Here is a 17,768-nt window from a genome sequence, read left to right as displayed (position 1 = left end):
TTCTGGCCACAGTTTCTTCCAAGCAGAGTTCAAGGTCCTCTTAGTCACTCCCTCCCAAGCCTTACCTATAAGGTTTACACAATTGAGGATATTAAAGTGATCTCTCCAAAAGTCTCTTAGAGTCAGTTGAGTTTCTGAGGTCACTACAAAGCACCTTTCAAACAGAGCTTTTGTGTACAGTTTTTTGAAGTTTGCAATAACCTGCTGGTCCATGGGCTGCAGGAGAGGAGTGGTATTAGGAGGCAAAAACTTCACCTTAATGAATTTCATGTCCCCATAAAGTCGCTCTGCCACGTCTGTAGGATGACCAGGGGCATTGTCTAACACCAGGAGGCACTTAAGGTCTAATTTCTTTTCAGTTAGGTAATCTTTCACATTGGGGGCAAATGCATGGTGTAACCAGTCATAGAAAAAGTCCCTAGTGACCCATGCCTTACTGTTTGCCCTCCACAGCACACACAAATTTTCCTTGAGGACATTCTTTTGCCTGAACAGTCTGGGAGTTTCAGAGTGATACACTAATAAAGGCTTCACTTTGCAATCACCAGTAGCATTGGAACACATCAACAGAGTAAGCCTGTCTTTCATAGGCTTATGTCCTGTGAGTGCCTTTTCTTCCTGAGTAATGTACGTCCTGCTTGGCATTTTCTTCCAAAACAGGCCTGTTTCATCACAATTAAACACTTGTTCAGGTTTCAGTCCTTCAGTTTCTATGTACTCCTTGAATTCCTGCACATATTTTTCAGCTGCTTTGTGGTCCGAACTGGCAGCCTCACCATGCCTTATCACACTATGTATGCCACTACGCCTCTTAAATCTCTCAAACCAACCTTTGCTGGCCTTAAATTCACTCGCATCATCACTAGTTGCAGGCATTTTTTTAATTAAATCCTCATGCAACTTCCTAGCCTTTTCACTTACGATCACTTGAGAGATGCTATCTCCTGCTATCTGTTTCTCATTTATCCACACCAATACGAGTCTCTCAACATCTTCCATCACTTGCGATCTCTGTTTCGAAAACACAGTTAAACCTTTGGCAAGAACAGCTTCCTTGATTGCCTTTTTGTTGCCCACAATATTAGCGATGGTTGATTGGGGTTTACTATACAACCTGGCCAGCTCGGAGACACGCACTCCACTTTCATACTTATCAATGATCTCTTTCTTCATCTCTATAGTAATTCTCACCCTTATTGCTGTAGGGTTGGCACTAGAAGCTTTCTTGGGGCCCATGGTCACTTATTTTGCAGATAAAATCACCAGAAATACTGTAATAATACGAAATGTTCCGATTGTATGCTTGGATGTTACCGCGGAGGCTGGCTGGTAAACAATGCCACCGGCGGAACATGTGAAACTGGCTAAGGGCGCACATTAGACGCGTCTCAGACGAACAGCGTTGAGCGGGTTTTTTAGCGGTATGCGAGGCAAAATCTTGGCGATAAAATGTAGCGGTATGCGGATTTAACGTTATGTGATGCCAACGGTATGCGGGGGTCCACTGTATAGTAGTACCAGCACTCTTATATGGGTGTGAAGCTTGGATGGTAAATGCAGCAGCGAGGAGACGGTTGGAGGCAGTGGAGATGTCCTGTTTAAGGGCAATGTGTGGTGTAAATATTATGCAGAAAATTCGGAGTGTGGAAATTAGGAAAAGGTGTGGAGTTAATAAAAGTATTAGTTAGAGGGCAGAAGAGGGGTTGTTGAGGTGGTTTGGTCATTTAGAGAGAATGGATCAAAGTAGAATGACATGGAAACCATATAAATCTATAGGGGAAGGAAGGCGAGGTAGGGGTCGTCCTCGAAAGGGTTGGAGAGAGGGGGTAAAGGAGGTTTTGTGGGCGAGGGGCTTGGACTTCCAGCAAGCATGCGTGAGCGTGTTAGGTAGGAGTGAATGGAGACGAATGGTACTTGGGACCTGACGATCTGTTGGAGTGCGAACAGGGTAATATTTAGCGAAGGGATTCAGGGAAACCGGTTATTTTCATATAGTCGGACTTGAGTCCTGGAAATGGGAAGTACAGTGCCTGCACTTTAAAGGAGGGGTTTGGGATATTGGCAGTTTGGAGGGATATGTTGTGTATCTTTATACGTATATGCTTCTAAACTGTTGTATTCTGAGCACCTCTGCAAAAACAGTGATTATGTGTGAGTGTGGTGAAAGTGTTGAATGATGATGAAAGCATTTTCTTTTTGGGGATTTTCTTTCTTTTTTGGGTCACCCTGCCTCGGTGGGAGACGACCAACTTGTTGAAATATAAATATATATATATATATATATATATATATATATATATATATATATATATATATATATATATATATATATATATATATATATATATATATATATATATATACCCAAAAAAAAGAAAGAAAATCCCCAAAAAGAAAATACTTTCATCATCATTCAACACTTTCACCACACTCGCACATTATCACTGTTTTTTGCAGAGGTGCTCAGAATACAACAGTCTAGAAGCATACACACATAAAGATACATAAGAACATAAGAACATAAGAACGAAGGAACACTGCAGAAGGCCTACTGGCCCATGCGAGGCAGGTCCAAGTCTCCTACCGGCTTAAGCCAATGCACCCAACCTAGTCAGGTCAGGTCACATTGACTTAAGGGAGGAACACGGCAACCGACCTGGTAGCACAAGCTATCAGGTCTAACTCACACCCACCCACATCCACTCATGTATTTATCCAACCTATTTTTAAAGCTACACAACGTTCTGGCCTCTATAACTGTACTTGGGAGTTTGTTCCACTCATCCACAACTCTATTACCAAACCAGTACTTTCCTATATCCTTCCTGAATCTGAATTTTTCCAACTTAAAACCATTGCTGCGAGTCCTGTCTAGGCTAGATATTTTCAGCACACTATTTACATCCCCTTTATTTATTCCTGTCTTCCATTTATACACCTCAATCATATCCCCCCTAATTCTACGTCTTTCTAGAGAGTGCAGATTCAGGGCCCTTAGTCTATCCTCATAGGGAAGGTTTCTGATACATGGGATCAACTTTGTCATCCTCCTTTGTACATTTTCCAGAGAATTTATATCCATTCTGTAATAAGGTGACCAAAACTGTGCAGCATAATCTAAATGAGGCCTAACCAAGGATGTATAGAGTTGAAGAACAACCTGAGGACTCCTATTATTTATGCTTCTTGATATGAAGCCAAGGATTCTATTAGCTTTATTGCGAACACTTATGCACTGTTGTCTTGGTTTCAGATCACTGCTAACCAGAACTCCTAAATCTTTTTCGCAATCCGTAATATTAAGATCTACATTATTTAGTTTATATGTGGCATGGTTATTGTCCTGTCCAACATTTAGAACTTTGCATTTGTCTATATTAAACTGCATCTGCCACTTCTCCGACCACTGCATCAGTCTATTCAAATCTTCCTGGAGTGCTCGAATGTCCTCGTCAGAATGAATTCGACGGCCTATTTTGGTGTCATCGGCAAACTTGCCGATGTCGCTCTTTATGCCCTCATCTATGTCGTTTATGTAGATTGTGAACAGCAGGGGGCCCAACACTGACCCCTGTGGAACACCGCTCGTGACACTTCCCCACTCTGATTTCTCCCCATTAATGCAAACTCTCTGCTGCCTATTTGTCAACCATGCCTCTATCCAGGAAAAAATTTCTCCTCCTATTCCATGTGCTTTAATTTTCCTCAATAGTCTCTGATGTGGGACCCTGTCAAAAGCCTTACTGAAGTCCATATACACAATATCATATTCATTACCATGATCTACCTCCTCAAATACCTTAGTGAAAAAAGTTAATAAATTCGTAAGGCAGGAACGCCCCTTTGTAAAACCATGCTGAGATTCGTTGATTAATTTATGCTTTTCAAGGTGGCTACGAACTGCCTCGGCAATTATTGATTCCATAAATTTTCCCACTATGGAGGTTAGGCTTATTGGTCTATAGTTCGAAGCTAAGGACCTGTCACCTGTTTTGAAAATAGGTATCACATTTGCCATTTTCCACTTATCTGGCACCATGCCAATATCCCAAACCCCTCCTTTAAAGTGCAGGCATTGTACTTCCCATACATACATATATACATACATACACTAGGGACAGACACACACACTAGGGACAGCGAGCAGGCTAGTCACGCCGTCGGTGCTCCGGGGATTTAAGTGTTTTTGAGGGCTAGAAGTGTTCTGCAAGGGTTGCTAAGTGTGTCAGGGTAGTCAACAATCCTAGAAGAGTTTTTTTTTTAATTGCCTGAGCCACACAAGTGTGGGGAGAGCCACAATTTTGAAAGTGATCTGGAAAATAAAAGCGTTGTGGCGCAGGCTAGTGTGAAGGCGGCGTTGCCAAGTGTCACCCAAGATTTTAATAAAGTGAAACAATAGTGTGACCAGTGAAAGAAATACAGTGAATAGGGTACATTATTAACGAGAAGAAATTGAGGTGGATCTAGCCAGGACGTACATCGAGCTGGATCTACCCAGGACGTCACATCGACCTGGACAATCTACACTGCTACAGCTGCAATACAAGTACTGTATCACCTATGAGTGGTTGTTTGGGTGTGGGGTCCAGGTTCCAATTTAACCGCCAAGCTGAATGTGAATGGTCTAACTCTCATAGCACGATAAAGAATAGGCACTCAAGTATTCAATAAGGTTTAGCAAATGGTAATCCATTGAACAAGGCGATTAAGTCACTATAAGCAGGTGATATAGGCAACACTGCAAGGGAGTCAGGTCACATAGGTTGTGGACACAAGGACAACTGAGAATCTACATTACACTCCAAGCACAAGCCACCTACTTTTCAGACACATAATAATCCCACACATAATTCGACACATAATTACACACACACACACACACACACACACACACACACACACACACACACACACACACACACACACACCCCATATACACCCCCCCCCCCACACACACACACACACATACACACACCCACATACACACACACACACACACACACACACACACACACACACACACACACACACACACACACACACACACACGCACACACACACTGTAAGTGCGGTAAATCCCAGGAGGTTGGTCAGGTCACAAGAAGGTGTGGGCAGCCAAGGACCACTGAGACTTACCTTAAAGCACAAGCCACCTACCTTTCAGTACATAATAAACCCACACATAATTCCACACACAATTACACACAAAATTACACTCACACACACACACACACACACACACACACACACACACACACACACACACACACACACACACACACACACACACACACACACACACACACATATCCAGACACACACACACTCCCCCCTCACCACCGACATCTCACTACTTCCCCTGATCCATCACCTCCCTCGATCACCCTCCCCTCCCCCATTCACCCCAAACCCTCCCCACCCCTCCCCACTCAGATCCCAAATAGCCACAGTTCCTCCACTACTTCCCCCCCCCCCCCACACTCTGACACACACACTACTAACCTAACATACAGAACTACATAGGTTTCCCACTCTGAGGCAATCAGGATAAAACAAAAATGGGTTGCCAGAGAGCAACAAGAAAAACCAAGGGACAGGAGGAGGAAAATGCAAAGGAAGATTGGGCAGCAGAGCTCATAAAAAGGGATCATGAATGGGAAAAGAAACTAGAAGAACTTAGCATGAGAATGGAAGAGAGGATAGATATGGAAAGCAGGAAGTGGGAGGTGCATGTCAAAACAGCAGAAGCTAGGATACAGAGTTTAGAAGAGGAACTGAAAAATCTGAAACAGCATAAAGAACTAAAGAACATTTTGGGATTGACATCAGAGACTGCTACCTCAGCCACAAATAAGGGGACTGTAGGGAAAGAAGGGGCACAACTGCATGGAGATGCTCTATCAGAGGAGACTGTAGCAAATGAAAGAGCTAAGCTTTATGTGGAGGCCCTAACAGACAACAACAGAGCCCAAGGAAAGCCGAGAAGGGAAAATGACAGGCCACTGAGCCCAAGTACATTAGCCAGTGAAACTGATGAAAGGAAAGCTGCAGTGGAGGAAACCAAATTAAATGAGGGGATACACAGGGATATGCAGTGGGAGAATGAAAGGGTGAGGTCAGTCTTTGTGTATGGGCTCCAGGAAGTCGAAGGGGAAACATATGAAGCAAGAAAACAAGGGGAAAAAAAAGCAATTGAAAGCATCATGAAAGCAATAGGAGAAGACGATATGACCCAGCTGGAAAATTTTCGGAGAATAGGGGGGTTTGTAAAAAAAAGAACCCGGCCAGTGAGAGTGACCTTCAAGGCAGAAGCAACTCGGACCAGGATACTGCAGGAGAAAGCACGATTAAGGGACATGACGGCATACAGGAGGGTGTATCTCGACCGCGACAGAACACAAGAAGAAAGGAAGAAACTGAGAGAGATGGTACAAAGGCGAAAGGAGGAAAGAGAGGGGATGGAGAAGACAGACAGGAGATCCCAGACCCAGGAAGAAGATCTAATACAGCCTCCCTCACAACTTTCTATAGAAGCCTCCCAACCAGGTCAACCCCAGTGCAACCAAACACTCTAAATCAAAACACCCATGCCACATCCAATGCCCCCACCCACTACATTACAAACTTCACCCCCACAGCAACAACCCATAGTTCCTTACCAGGTCTCCCACTTCCCCAACCCCAATATACTTCCCAGACTACAGTCTTAGAAAAGAAGTTGAAGGTGTGGTATACAAATGCAGATGGAATAACAAACAAGTATGAGGAGTGGCACGAAAGAATCAAAGAGACATCCCCAGACATAATAGCACTCACAGAAACAAAACTCACCAGAATAATAACAGATTCAATCTTTCCATCCGGATATCAAATCTTCAGGAAAGACAGAGGGAGGAGAGGGGGAGGAGGAGTTGCACTGCTCATTAAAAACCAGTGGGGTTTTGAGAAAATGGAAGGAATGGATGGCATGGGCGAAAGGGACTACTTAGTAGGAACAATCCAGTCTGAGGGACATAAGGTGATAATTGCAGTAATGTACAACCCACCACAGAACTGCAGGAGGCCAAGAGAAGAATACGATGAGAGCAACAGAGCAATGATCAACACACTAGCCGAGGTGGCCAGGAGAGCACACATGGGGGGAGCAAAGTTACTAGTTATGGGTGATTTCAATCACAAGGAGATTGACTGGGAAAACCTGGAGCCCCATGGGGGTCCCGAAACATGGAGAGCCAAGATGATGGATGTGGTACTGGAGAACCTCATGCATCAACATGTTAGAGACACTACCAGAGAGAGAGGAGAGGATGAACCAGCAAGGTTGGACCTTGTATTCACCATGAGTAGTTCGGACATCGAGGGTATCATGTATGAAAGGCCCCTGGGAGCTAGTGATCATGTGGTTCTGTGCTTCGACTACATAGTTGAGCTCCAAGTGGAGAGAGTAGCAGGAATAGGCTGGGAAAAACCAAACTACAAAAGGGGGAACTACTCAGGCATGAGGAACTTCCTTCAAGACATTCAGTGGGAGAGGGAACTGACAGGAAAACCAGTACAAGAAATGATGGACTATGTAGCAACAAAATGCAAGGAGGCAGAGGAGAGGTTTGTTCCCAAGGGAAACAGAAATAATGGGAAGAACAGAACGAGTCCTTGGTTCACCCAAAGGTGTAGGGAGGCAAAAACTAGGTGTAATAGAGAATGGAAAAGGTACAGAAGACAGAGAACTCAGGAAAATAAAGAAATCAGCCGAAGAGCCAGAAACGAATATGCACAGATAAGAAGGGAGGCTCAGAGACAATATGAAAATGACATAGCATCAAAAGTAAAGACTGACCCGAAGCTGTTGTACAGCCACATCAGGAGGAAAACAACAGTCAAGGACCAGGTAATCAGACTGAGGAAGGGTGATGGGGAATTCACAAGAAACGACCGAGAGGTATGTCAGGAGCTCAACACAAGATTTAAAGAGGTATTTACAGTGGAAACCAGTAGGACTCCAAGAAATCAGAACAGGGGGGCACACCAGCAAGTGCTGGATGAGGTACATATAACCAAGGAGGAGGTGAAGAAGCTGCTATGCGAACTTGACACCTCAAAGGCGGTGGGACCAGACAACATCTCTCCATGGGTCCTTAAAGAGGGAGCAGAGATATTGTGTGAGCCATTAACAAAGATCTTCAACACATCATTTGAAACTGGGCAACTCCCTGAGGTATGGAAAATGGCAAATGTAGTCCCAATTTTTAAAAAGGGAGACAGACATGAGGCACTAAACTACAGACCTGTATCTCTAACGTGTATAGTATGCAAGGTCATGGAGAAGATCATCAGGAGGAGAGTGGTGGGGCACCTGGAAAGAAACAAGTGTATAATTGACAACCAGCACGGTTTCAGGGAAGGAAAATCCTGTGTCACAAACCTACTAGAGTTTTATGACAAGGTGACAGAAGTAAGACAAGAGAGAGAGGGGTGGATCGACTGCGTATTTTTGGACTGCAAGAAGGCTTTCGACACAGTTCCTCACAAGAGGTTACTGCAAAAGCTAGAGGACCAGGCACACATAACAGGAAAGGCACTGCAATGGATCAGAGAATATCTGACAGGGAGGAAACAACGAGTCATGGTACGCGACGAGGTGTCAGAGTGGGCGCCTGTGACAAGCGGGGTTCCACAGGGGTCAGTCCTAGGACCTGTGCTGTTCTTGGTATACGTGAACGACATAACGGAAGGGATAGACTCAGAAGTGTCCTTGTTTGCAGACGATGTGAAGTTAATGAGAAGAATCGAATCGGACGAGGATCAGGCAGGACTACAAAGAGATCTGGACAGGCTACAAGCCTGGTCCAGCAACTGGCTCCTAGAATTTAACCCTGCCAAATGCAAAGTCATGAAGATTGGGGAAGGGCAAAGAAGACCGCAGACACAATATAGTTTAGATGGCCAAAGACTGCAAACCTCACTAAAGGAAAAAGATCTGGGGGTGAGTATAACACCGAGCATATCTCCTGAGGCGCACATCAATCAGATAACTGCTGCAGCATACGGGCGCCTGGCAAACCTACGGATAGCGTTCCGATACCTCAGTAAGGATTCGTTTAAGACTCTGTACACCATCTACGTCAGGCCCATACTGGAGTATGCAGCACCAGTTTGGAATCCACACCTAGTCAAGCACGTCAAGAAATTAGAGAAAGTGCAAAGGTTTGCAACAAGACTAGTCCCAGAGCTACGGGGATTGTCCTATGAAGAAAGGTTGAGGGAAATCGGCCTGACGACACTGGAGGCCAGGAGGGTCAGGGGAGACATGATAACGACATATAAAATACTGCGCGGAATAGACGAGGTGGACAAAGACGGGATGTTCCAGAGATGGGACACAGACACAAGAGGTCACAATTGGAAGTTGAAGACTCAGATGAATCAAAGGGATGTTAGGAAGTATTTCTTCAGTCATAGAGTAGTCAGGCCATGGAATAGCCTAGAAAGTGATGTGGTGGAGGCAGGAACCATACATAGTTTTAAGGCGAGGTATGATAGAGCTCATGGGGCAGGGAGAGAGAGGACCTAGTAGCAATCAGCGAAGAGGCGGGGCCAGGAGCTGTGACTCGACCCCTGCAACCACAAATAGGTGAGTACATACATACATACATACATACATACATACATACATACATACATACATACATACATACATACATACGTATATAATATATTTTTTTTTTCAACAAACTGGCCGTGTCCCACTGAGGCAGGGTTACCCAAAAAGAAAGAAAATCCCCAAAAAGAAAATACTTTCATCATTATTCAACACTTTCACCTCACTCATACATAATCATAATCATATATATCATACAGTTATTTGTCTTTTTAACCATGAATAATGATGCCATGTTCCATCATTGGGACTTGGAAGTAACTTTCATTAACAAAAATTATTATTGAAACCCAGTGCATGAACTTACATACTAATGTATATTAATGCTAATTATGAGCATCTGTTATTTAGCATTACATTTATTCATATTAATATTTATTCACATTTTCTTACATTTCCATTTTATGAAGCAGAGAGAGAAGTACAGTATTATAGTATGTGTTAATTGGGTAGGGATTCATTACTCCCTATGGTTCACTCTCAGACCAAGTCTAAAGCTTAAGAATAATGCAATTTAATGGATGACTGAAAGTTAATAGAAAGTGTATTTTATTCAACCTACCATCTTAAGAAACAGAATTCCGGCTATGTATAAATATTTGATTTACCACTGTTGGGGAGAGATTCACCAGTGGATTCATAACATAGAATTTTTCCTATATCTTCTTATTCAGCAAATTTCTCAATTTAGTTGATTTAGGTTTGGTTAGGGTAAGTTAAATTGTTGTCTAGGTCACAGCGTTCGTTTCTGTAGATCGTTCATTTCTGAACGATCTACACTGAGATCAAGATTAACTTGTTATAGGTTGGGTAAATTAGGTAAACCTATTTAAATTTAATTAAATTGTATTTTTGTATAGTTAACCAGAAGGTGCAGAGCTACCAAAAGCATTATTCACAGGGCTAGAGAGGTGGTTCAGAAATGATGGAGCAAAATGGGATGACTAGGTGGGTGCATGAATTTGAAATGAAGGAAAGGAGGAGTGAGGATCATCCTACTAAAGGTTGGCAGGAGGGGGTAGAGGAGGTTTTGTGTGAAAGAGGCTTGGTCATTCAACAGACTTGCGTGAGTGTTTTAGATAGGAGAGAGTAAAGACAAGCAGTTTTTATGACTTGCCACTCTATTGACATGTGAGCAAGGTAACATTTATGAAGGGATTCAGGTAAACCTGTTAGCCAGTCTTGAGATCTGGAGGTGGGAAGTACAGTGCCAGCACTGAAGGAGGGGAATTTGAACTATAATGTTGGCACTTCTCTGGCTGGATGGTGATAGAATGAATGATGGTGAAAGAGAATTTTCTGTTTTGGGTCACCCTGCCTTGGTGGGAGATGATCAATGTGTTAAAACAAAAAAGTTAACTGCCAGTAAATAAATCACATAAATGGAAGTGTGACATCTGGCAGGGAAGGATTCATTGTTATTGCTTCAACAATGGAAAACCTCATCCTTATCATCTTTGGTGAAAAATGGATTTGTTTGGTAGGAATAATATCTGATGGAAACAGATTGGGTAAATATCTTTGAAATTGTTTGAACAGGGTACTGCAGTAGTTACAATGGTAACAACCCGTCCAGTCATGGCTACATCTGTGAGCGTGCCATCTTCTCTTGCTGCTGGGATGACATCCGTCACAATGACCAGTGCTAGGCCAGTGATTGCAGCTCCATCCACAACTGTCACCTCTAAGCCAGGTTGTGCAACATCAATTATGCGCAAGACCCACACTAATGTTGTTGTGTCTTCAGGTAAAAATGTTTCTTTTGTCTATACAAATTTTCACTTGGATTTTTTTTATATTTTTCCATTTCTATGCCTTTTTTAAACTTATGTACTGATCTTTCTGTCAGTCAGTCTTTTCTTCCCATATCCACGGGTCTGGTATCCGCAGTTTCAATTATCTGCAGTTTGTCGTGGCCCGAAAATAACTGTTAATTTTACTTAATAATGGCCTCAGAGTGCAAAAGTAGTGATGGTGGAAGTTTTTCAAAGCCTAAGAGAAGCCATGAAGTACTTCCCATCAGTGAAAAGGTGATAATTCTCCATTTATTTTGCATAGTTTATCAATTAACTTTATAATAGGTATATACTTATAGGGGTTGCAACTATTTGTAGTTTCGGTATCCATGGCAGGTCCTTGGAATGTATCCCCCGCAGATACGGGGTCCCACTGTATTAGTCTGGACCTGGAAATAAATGGTATAAAATACCGACACAATGGAAATATAAACACACATTTAGTATAATGTGATCCTTTATTGACAACGTTTCGCCCACACAGTGGGCTTTTTCAAGTCACAAACAGATCTGCCTGGGGTGGAAGGTACGTGAGTATTTATAGTGAGGTTCAGAATGCTGAGGTCAGGTGGAGAATGCTGCATCTGATGATGTACCGAGTGGGGTCATAGTCTAAAATCTTGGGTAGCTTGGAAGGGAGATTGGATAAGTTTGTGAACAGACGCACCGCCGAAATCATTCGCAGCAGTTACCACAGCGAATGTTCAACAGAAGATCAGACTTACTAGGAAACTACAAACACTCTGCGATAATAGTAATTGGTAAAGTTTAGGAAGGCCTGAAATTATTCAAAATCTTTCATCTCGTCCACTGTCAACCACAGAAACTGAAGCCCTCAGCTTAGGCCTCAAATTCGCAACAGGAATTACGAAACCAAAACAAGACCTCAATTTCATCGCCAAAAACTACAGACACAATGACTCCGACTTCCAAAAAGGTTATCTTCAAGGCATCATCTCAGCAGCCATCTCAACATGCAGCTCCCCAGTCATACCTCGACATTACATCAATGCACTCAAAGGTTTAGCAGAAGACACGACCATCAGGGTCACCACCACTGATAAAGGAGGTGGTGTTGTTATCATGAACACTGACGATTACAGGAACAAAATGCTCAATCTACTTAATGACCCAGATACCTACAAATCTCTGACAACTAACCAAGTGGACAACCTTACTAAAACTTTTCTTCAAAAGACTCGCCGCATTCTGAGGGGCTCAGAACACGGGAAGAAACTTCTGCACACCATGCCCAGCAACCCCAGACCTGCCAGAATGTATGGCCTGCCAAAAACTCACAAGCCTGGTATCCCACTGAGGCCCATATCCTCGGGAATAGGCAGTGCTCCCCACCAGCTCTCAGGAATTCTCACAAAGCACCTCTCTAAACTCTTGGGCACTGTCAGTCCAGCATATCTCGAACACTCGGGTGATCTTCTCAATCGCATTCGCAACATCAACATCAGGAACAAGAAACTTTCCAGCCTTGACGTGACTTCCCTATTCGCCAAAGTACCTACTACACAAGCCATCAATCTCTTGCCAGGAAAATTGACGATTCACTTGATCTTCCTATTCCAGCCAGCGATTTCATCGACCTTGTTGAACTATGTGTTGGCTTTACTTGTTTCTCTTTCGAAAATCACCTCTTTCAGCAGACTTTTGGACTACCCATGGGTTCGCCACTCAGTGCGGTCCTGGCGAACCTATACATGGAACATCTAGAAGCCGAACGTTTCTCCACCATTATTCCTTTGTCTGTCACCTGGCTCCGTTATGTTGACGACATTCTCCTCATAACTCCTAGATGCTTCAACGTTCAAGCCCTCCAAGACAAACTCAACCAGGTCGAGCCTTCAATCCAGTTCACACTTGAAGAAGAAGTCGACAACACTCTTCCTTTCCTTGATGTTCTTCTCTGCAAAGCTGACCACGAACTTCGTTTTAAAGTCTATCGAAAACCCACCAACCAAAACGATCTTCTCCACTTTTACTCTCACCAGGACACCAAAACTAAACGTGGTGTAATTATAGGCTTCTTCCTGTGTGCACTCAGAATCTGCAGCAATGAGTTTCTTGAGGAAGAATGCACTATAATTGAACAAGTATTTTCTAAACTCCACTATCCTCGTCACTTCATCAGAGACTGCAGACGACGGGCATTAAACATCTTCAACACACCCAGAGAAGACACTGCCGAGAAGAGATACATAGTCCTCCCCACCAACTCCATTGCCAAACACGTTTCGAACATCTTTTCCAATACCTCATTCCAAGTATCTACCTCCACAACCACGACCATCAAGGACATTACCAGTGATAGACAGGACAAGCTTCCACCCTCTGCAGGGGTATACATAATCCCTTGTAATGACTGCAACAAATTATACGTGGGCGAAACATCAAGGGACCTCCAAACACGTATTTCAGAACACAAATACGCAAGCAGGTCTGACGATACAAGAAATGCCTGTGTACAACACTGTAATTCACACAACCACTTGATAAACTACAGAAACTCAAGACTTATCGCCACAGAAGACAACACTCGATACCGAAGAATCCTGGAATCATCACTTATTTCTATATCCGACAACTTCAACCAGAATAGTGGCTTCTATAACATAGCTGAACCACTTGCCAAGAAACTTCTTCATCGCTATCCCACATAAGAACACAGGAATGGAAGAACACTGTAGAAGGTCTGCTCACAAACTTATCCAATCTCCTTTCCAAGCTACCCAAGATTCTAGACTCTATAACCCCACTCGGTACATCATCAGATGCAGCATTCTCCACCTGACCTCAGCATTCTGAACCTCACTATAAATACTCGCGTCCCTTCCACCCCAGGTAGACCTGTTTGTGACTTGAAAAAGCCCACTGTGTGGGCAAAACGTTGTCAATAAAGGATCACATTATACTGCATATGTGTTTATATTTCTAGTCTGGACCTGTTTCTATAAATTTTAATATATCTACTATTGCAGTATCTGTAAATGGGTGTAATAGATGAGTTCCAAGATTAAATACATTTGTATTCTATGAATATTATGAGCTGTAAAAGTGAGGAATAATTAGAAAACAATCCCCCGACATATGTACGAATCAGGAGATGAGCACTTAATTTTATAGAACATTTGAGAACCTGCAATGATTTCCTTCACTGCTTCCGAGGCACTGCAAAACAGTTAACAATTACTTGTATACAATGTACTGTGCCATATTAATTGTATTTCATATACAGTTTTTCAGTGTGACTTTCTGCTTTCTTCTTACTACATGAATTTATTAAGTGACAGGCACTTCACGTTTCAAGGAAACGGCATATTAAATCAACTCATTTTTTTATGATCTTTCTGCTTGGAGTCCCACAGTTTACCTAGGACTAGTTCTATGAAATTCTCCACTTTTGCAAGCTATGCTATACTCTAAGGCCAGATTTTTTTTACTTGTCTAGAAATTATCTTTTTCCTTAGAGATTGATTTTTTTTTTTCAACAAGTCGGCCGTCTCCCACCGAGGCAGGGTGACCCAAAAAGAAAGAAAATCCCCAAAAAGAAAATACTTTCATCATCATTCAACACTTTCACCTCATTCATGCATAATCACTGTTTTTGCAGAGAAGCCCAAATACAACAGTTTAGAAGCATATATAAAGATATATAACATATCCTTCCAAACTGCCAATATCCCAAACCCCTCCTTTAAAGTGCAGGCATTGTACTTCCCATTTCCAGTAATCAAGTCTAGCTATATAAAAATAACCGGTTTCCCTGAATCCCTTCACTAAATATTACCCTGCTCACACTCCAACAGATCGTCAAGTCCCAAATACCATTTGACTCCATTCACTCCTATCTAACATGCTCACGCATGCTTGCTGGAAGTCCAAGCCCCTCGCCCACAAAACCTCCTTTACCCCCTCCCTCCAACTTTTTTGAGGACGACCCCTACCCCACCTTCCTTCGCCTACAGATTTATACGCTCTCCATGTCATTCTACTTTGATCAGTTCTCTCTAAATGTTCAAACCACCTCAACAGCCCCTCTTCAGCCCTCTGACTAATACTTTTATTAACTTTACACCCTGTTTAATTAAAACCTATTCATAATATCTACCTTAGGTAGTTTATTATTATTATTACACTTTATATTTAAACATACCGGATGTCTCCCTCCAAGGTGGGGTGATCCAAAAAGGAAACACATTCACCATCATTCATTCAATCTCTGTCTTACTAGAATCATGCTGGCATATCACTCAAATGGCCCTCCATTCTGCAACAGTGCTAATCCTATGTGGATCATTTGGCTCAGTGAGTTAGGAAAGCTTGATCCTCCATTGCAAAATGCAAGACATACCTGTTGTTGTATATCTAATCGTGTATAATTAGTATTATGTCGATGTAATGGTAATATAATCAGCAATCTTTGTTTGATAAAAAGATAAGGATAAGATAAATGAACATCTTACTAGTGAATTATATTGTTATATTGTACAGATGTATCAGTTGAACACAGTTATGGAAGCCATAGTAGGCTCAGCATTTAAGGTAAGACTAAATTGAACAATTATTTAGAATATATAAAATTCAAGATCTTTATTTTCACCAGTAATTACCTGCATCTTGTATAAGTATCAATAATTACAGATAATAGAATAATGGCATTCATTAAGGATTTTGGATATAAATTGAAACATAGATTGTATAAAAATAAAGAAAATAATGCTGCACAAAAAGTAACTATAATAAATAGTTATACCTTGATATTGCTCAATAGAGCATATGCTCTACAAAGCTGTATCAAGATGTAATTACTGCCTAATAGAGCATATGCTCTACAAAGCAGTATCAAAGAATAATTATTTCTTAATAGAGTATAGAGCATATTCTCTATAAAGTAATACCAAAGTGTAATTATTGTTCAATTGAGCATAGAGCATATATTCTGCAAAGAATATCAACGTGTAATTATCATATGGGAATTATCTTAGAGTACTATGATCAAATTAAGAAGTTATGAGCTTGATTCAAATTTTTAACATAATCTGTAACAACACTCTGTAATGCTGCATCTTAACAGTGTTCTGTAATTGTGTTAGTGGTTCAGATTTACACATCACAAAATTAAGGACAGCTTGGTAGGGACATGCTACAGTGATTACAAAATGTATATGGAGTTTAAATTCTTGTGTAGAGATAAAGAAGTCATGTCTATAATTTTTTTTTTTTTTTTTTCAACAAGTCGGTCGTCTCCCACCGAGGCAGGGTGACCCAAAAAAGAAAGAAAATCCCCCCCAAAAAAATGCTTTCATCATCATTCAACACTTTCACCACACTCACACATTATCACTGTTTTTGCAGAGGTGCTCAGAATACAACAGTTTAGAAGCATACACGTATAAAGATACACAACATATCCCTCCAAACTGCCAATATCCCAAACCCCTCCTTTAAAGTGCAGGCATTGTACTTCCCATTTCCAGGACTCAAGTCCGACTATATGAAAATAACCGGTTTCCCTGAATCCCTTCACTAAATATTACCCTGCTCACACTCCAACAGATCGTCAGGTCCCAAGTACCATTCGTCTCCATTCACTCCTATCTAACACGCTCGCGCATGCTTGCTGGAAGTCCAAGCCCCTCGCCCACAAAACCTCCTTTACCCCCTCTCTCCAACCCTTTCGAGGACGACCCCTACCCTGCCTTCCTTCCCCTATAGATTTATATGCTTTCCATGTCATTCTACTTTGATCCATTCTCTCTAAATGACCAAACCACCTCAACAACCCCTCTTCTGCCCTCTGACTAATGCTTTTATTAACTCCACACCTTCTCCTAATTTCCACACTCCGAATTTTCTGCATAATATTTACACCACACATTGCCCTTAGACAGGACATCTCCACTGCCTCCAACCGCCTCCTCGCTGCTGCATTTACCACCCAAGCTTCACATCCATATAAGAGTGTTGGTACTACTATACTTTCATACATTCCCTTCTTTGCCTCCATAGATAACGTTTTTTGACTCCGCATATACCTTAACGCACCACTCACCTTTTTTCCCTCATCAATTCTATGATTAACCTCATCCTTCATAAATCCATCCGCCGACACGTCAACTCCCAAGTATCTGAAAACATTCACTTCTTCCATACTCCTCCTCCCCAATTTGATATCCAATTTTTCTTTATCTAAATCATTTGATACCCTCATCACCTTACTCTTTTCTATGTTCACTTTCAACTTTCTACCTTTACACATTCTCAAACTCATCCACTAACCTTTGCAACTTTTCTTTAGAATC

General features: G+C 42.0%; 1 protein-coding gene across 2 annotated transcripts in view; it reads left to right on the top strand.

The window, feature by feature from the left end:
* Positions 1-17,768, top strand: part of l(3)mbt (lethal (3) malignant brain tumor) — a 54,995-nt gene that overhangs the window by 10,870 nt on the left and 26,357 nt on the right. The window contains exon 4 of one of the 2 annotated variants that reach the window (XM_053790098.2): positions 11,198-11,405. In XM_053790098.2, coding sequence (XP_053646073.1) covers positions 11,198-11,405 — 208 coding nt within the window. Of the gene's footprint in view, positions 1-11,197; positions 11,406-15,856; positions 16,009-17,768 lie in introns of those variants that run through there. The other variant, XM_053790099.2, reaches the window with a different exon arrangement.

The sequence above is a fragment of the Cherax quadricarinatus genome, chromosome 58, assembly GCF_038502225.1.
Source record: "Cherax quadricarinatus isolate ZL_2023a chromosome 58, ASM3850222v1, whole genome shotgun sequence".
Lineage (NCBI taxonomy): Eukaryota > Metazoa > Arthropoda > Malacostraca > Decapoda > Parastacidae > Cherax > Cherax quadricarinatus.
The sequence above is the reverse complement of the archived record's forward strand: the minus strand, read 5'-3'. Positions and strand labels throughout refer to the sequence as shown.